The sequence below is a fragment of the Ophidiomyces ophidiicola genome (genome assembly GCF_022830035.1).
Source record: "Ophidiomyces ophidiicola strain CBS 122913 chromosome Unknown scaffold_24, whole genome shotgun sequence".
Lineage (NCBI taxonomy): Eukaryota > Fungi > Ascomycota > Eurotiomycetes > Onygenales > Onygenaceae > Ophidiomyces > Ophidiomyces ophidiicola.
In genome coordinates, this window is record NW_026054664.1 from 5,034 (window position 1) to 9,524 (window position 4,491).

The following is a 4,491-nucleotide window of genomic DNA, read 5'->3' on the forward strand; positions in this document are numbered from 1 at the left end:
GATAACGTATCAGACATCTTCGGCATCATCGAGAAAGACATCGATTTGAATAGACAATCGCGGGTCTTGACCGCCGATGAGTCGCTATACAACGGCTGGCCTATCGTGTCGCTAATAAATTTTGGATTCTAGATTCTTTCTCGCAGGTCCCATATTCGAGAATATCTTCCACTATTTCTCTATTTGAATCTCTTCAAGTGCATGGAGATTTATCAATATTAACCTATAAACACTTTCTAATACTCGAATCCTTTCCATAAGCTACCATGGCGGCGTCCAGCAGGGCCAGCCAGTCCTCTAAATCATCACAGCAGACCTATGTTCCGTCTCCCAATAACAATAACACCTCGTTGCTGCTGGAGAAAGCCCGTCAGGGTGATCGTCGTTCTACTCCGGACTCCGAAGCACTCGCATCGTCAGAGGATGAAGTCGACCAGCATCAGTACAATCAAGCGCAGGCCCAGCCTGTTGCCAAACCCGCTAGGCGCACTTCATGGTTGAACGAAATACCCAGCTCAATGCCACGCAAGCCTTCGTTTACCGCGACATCCTTCTCCCCGGTGAATTCTAACCCGACAACACCTGCTGCCGATCAACCAGCCTGGGGCGCCACTGCGACAAGCCCAGGGATTACTGGATCGTTTAATTGGGCCTCCTCAGGAAACGGATCATTCCCGTGGGGAACTGGGATCTGGAATGCAGAGGGTCGCAAAGAACCCCCATCGCGATTGTCTGAAGTCCTGCACTCCCCTACATCTGTTCATCCGCCAAATTTCGGCTTCAGCGGTGCAGATGATGTTATCAGCCCCACGGCTCGCAGTTCGACCGAGGCGTCCGTCCCTTTTGCGATTCCGGTGCACCCGACCCCCAAAGCCTACCGTTCGCAGTCGTATTCCGTCGGACAGTTGGATCCAGAAAGCACCCATATCACTCCACCGAAGGCTGTTCCGCCCATGTCGGCTACTCGCAGCAGAAACAGCGCCCAGTACTCCGTTCAGCGCCGCTCCTCACGACCTAGTCTGCTCGGCGAGTTGGGACGCGACTCCGCGGTTTTAGGGCGTGTTCGCGAAGACGAAGATGATGATGTCAGCCCCAATGATTCTGAAGGCAATGCTACTTGGTCTTCTAGTCAGGCACGTACTATCGAGCAACTGGCTTTAGAGAATGCACTTTTGCGTCAAGCTGCGTCAAGTCAGCTTGAAAGCGCGCGATTTAGGGATCGAACCCTTTCTTCTGCTTCCGCTAACAGTGGATATTCTTTTGCTCAGGGCCATAAACTACATCCTATCCATGGCAGCGTCCCCGAGGAAACCGATCAGGCCGTCGAAGACCTTGACGAGCTCGGCGGCTTTGCCGGATATAACAACTCTCTCAACAACGCACGGCGACGCTTCAGTCTACACTCTGCTAATGTGGAAAAGCAGTACCCTACCTTCTCTCCGTTGGAGAATCGTACTTTGGAGAATATTAAGAGGGCCCAATGGCAAAGTTCCCTTGGCTTTGGCAGTATTAGCGAGCTTCCGCAGAGTCGCCGCCACTCCTTTGCTGACGTCCCTACGAGAAATGTCTCCTCGTTTCCCGGCGCTGCAGAAAACCATCCGCCCGTTGGCACGGCTTTTAAGAAAGATGAGGGCATTGGAAATTATCTGGATACTGGCTCAAATATGCCGCAGGCTGATAACCGTGAGTATATGAACTCTCGTAACAACCAGTCCCTTACCGAGCGCGCAAAGGAGCTGGAAACTCTACGCGCTCGTCAATTCGCTGCTTCATATTTCTCAGGGCATGATGTTTCCGACCGTTCCGGCGAACCTGCACCTTCAACTGGTATCTCTACTGCTTTGCACCAAGCATATGTTATGCCCAACGCCTATGGCCGTCAGCATGCAGCTCTCGCTCAGCCTCATCAAAACCAGCAGCTTTTTGTCGTCACGTTCAAGTGTTGCAGAGCAGATGTCTTCTACATCCAAGAGGATACTGGCTTGCAGGTTAAACCTGGTGATCTTGTCATTGTTGAAGCGGATCGAGGAACCGATCTTGGCACCGTTGCGCATGCGAATATCAGCTGGCAGAATGCCCGAGAGCTGAAAGAGCAATATGCCGAGGACCACTACAAATGGTTGATGCTGTTCTCTCGCCAAAGCCAGTCTGGAACTCCCCATGCTGTAAACCCCAATGGGGCTACTCCCATGGCAGGAAGTGCAGTCGGCGGTATGGGTCCTCAGGGTCAGCATACAGGGCAGGAGGTCCAGGGAGGCGATATTAAGCCGAAATTGATCAAGCGACTCGCACAACACCATGAAATTCAAACCCTTCGTGATAAAGAAGGGAACGAAGCAAAGGCGAAGCGCGTTTGCCAGCAGAAAGTCGTTGAGCATAGATTGAATATGGAGATTCTTGATGCAGAATTTCAAATGTAAGTCACGCCTATTTTCAAAGTACTCCAGGAACAAATTTACTAATCTATGGATTGTAGGGACTGGAAAAAACTTACCTTCTACTATTTTGCCGATACGTATATCAATTTTAATTCTTTGGTCACGGATTTATTCAAAATCTATAAAACTAGGATTTGGATGTCTGCGATTAACCCTGCTTCGTTCGTCACGCCGACAGCTGGACTGCAGATTCCCGGAACCCTCACTTCTTCGTCTTTGGGCTATGATCTCCATGCAGATCGTCGTCGTCAACATGATTACAAAAAATTCGGAACGGGCATTAACCAGGGATTGTCACCCGGCATCTTCTCTGAACCGTTGAATAGAGATGTGGCTGGCCAGGCGATGCCAGTCCATTCCCCTTATTTGGATCAATATCAATCAATGGTTAATGCGGCAAGGCCCGACTCTGGCTACGTTGGTTATACTCCTGGTATGCAACCCCAGACAGATCCCTTCGCCACCTATCCGTCCTCCTACGGCGTGGCTGACCCCGCAGCGGGCCCTGGATTTGCTGCAACTGGCATTCGCAGAGGGCACCCTGGGCAGGATGAATGGTCAACCCGTTTCCAGGGCCTCTCACTTGGCTCTTAGCTTCAATGAGTTATAATAATTAATTTGCGATCTTGCCGCTGTTCCCATCGGCTTTGCAAGCTTTTACACCTTATTTTTTTCTCGCGCTGCATGGAGCTCATTCCTTCTTTTTCTATAACTATGTTATTTTTGTTCTTCTGCTCTGGTTTTTCCTGAATATTTTTGCGCTTTTTTGTACCACCCTACCATGGTTCCTTTGGCTCTCGACATACAGGTGAACTAGACATACACTTGGCAACAACAGGCTGGCGCAGGAGCTTAGGATATGGATATTTTAAACGGCTTTCTTAATTTTCAGTTCCTTCGACACCTCCCGATAGATTTACCTCGACTCATGACTTACGTTTGGCATCACGTTGCGACATCATTGACCATGGCAGCGCTCGATTTCATGTACTGCTCGCGTTTTCTTGCCACATGCCGTTTTTTTTTCAACACATCGCTTTCTTTTTATAATATTGCTCGCTTCACAACAAAATTCACGACTTGGTTTACGAAATCCTAAGAGAAAACAAACCGAGACTTTCGACTCCTTTCGACACCCGAACCCGAGATTCAAGATTCGTCTTCTATTAATCTAAACTGGATATTTGCTAGGCTCTTTCTTAACTTTATGACGAGACAATTGCCTGGGCAATTTCCTATATTTGAAACAAAATCGAGAAAAATAAAAGGGCATTAAAGACTGGATGGACAATTTGATTTTGTTACCCCCGCGATGGAATTATGAACCTCACCTCTATCGGTTTTACCGAGCTCTTCCTATGCTATACTACCGCTTACGTCTCCGGCCAACTCGACTTTCCTGGACCAGCCGCCTTTTTGAAATTGGAAACCGGAAGACTCCGAGAACCTCTCCAGCACTTTCTCTTTTTCTATGACTCCTTTGCTAAGCAAGTTTTTCTTATTCTTTTTTATCGTGTAACTATATTTATTACTACTGCATATCTTATCTTCCCCTGACTCGACAGCGATTTTTTCCGTTGGGCCTGAGCCGAGCACCGCTCATTTTATACAACTATACCCCCCATTCATTTTTGTGCTTCTCTTTACCTTGAGATATGGATGGTTGGGGGATATTAGAAGACAAAGTCCTTTCAAGCTTAATCTGTGGTGCCCAGTCCTTTCTGATATACTACTATGAAATCGCTTGTTGAAACCCTTCGATTTTGTGCTCCACCTCCAGCGTTGCACTGCAGATTGGTGTTTCATTGGCACTGCGAATGTGTTTTTTCTGCTTTTTGAGCCTTAATTTGAGATTTTCAATTTTTTTCCCCCTCCTTTTATTGCAAATGCAGAGAACTTCATCGGATAGGATTGTTCTTAATCGGATTTTTATTGATCTGTGCTGGAACGATGTGATCACATGACTTGACTACAACGAGTTGCCATTTTGGGACATATACCGTAAGCTAGACCTCACAGAAGATGTTAACAGTTGTAATAGCCCAAGTAGACA

General features: G+C 47.8%; 1 protein-coding gene across 1 annotated transcript; it reads left to right on the top strand.

Moving 5' to 3' along the window:
• Positions 1 to 266: 266 nt before the first annotated feature.
• Positions 267 to 3,032, top strand: LOZ57_005109 (uncharacterized protein; the record flags this gene model as incomplete). The annotated part of the gene is made up of 2 exons (XM_049254141.1): positions 267 to 2,416; positions 2,477 to 3,032. The coding sequence occupies 2 exons, from the start codon at positions 267 to 269 to the stop codon at positions 3,030 to 3,032; spliced, it is 2,706 nt and encodes a 901-aa protein (XP_049106794.1).
• Between the last annotated feature and the right edge of the window lie 1,459 nt (positions 3,033 to 4,491).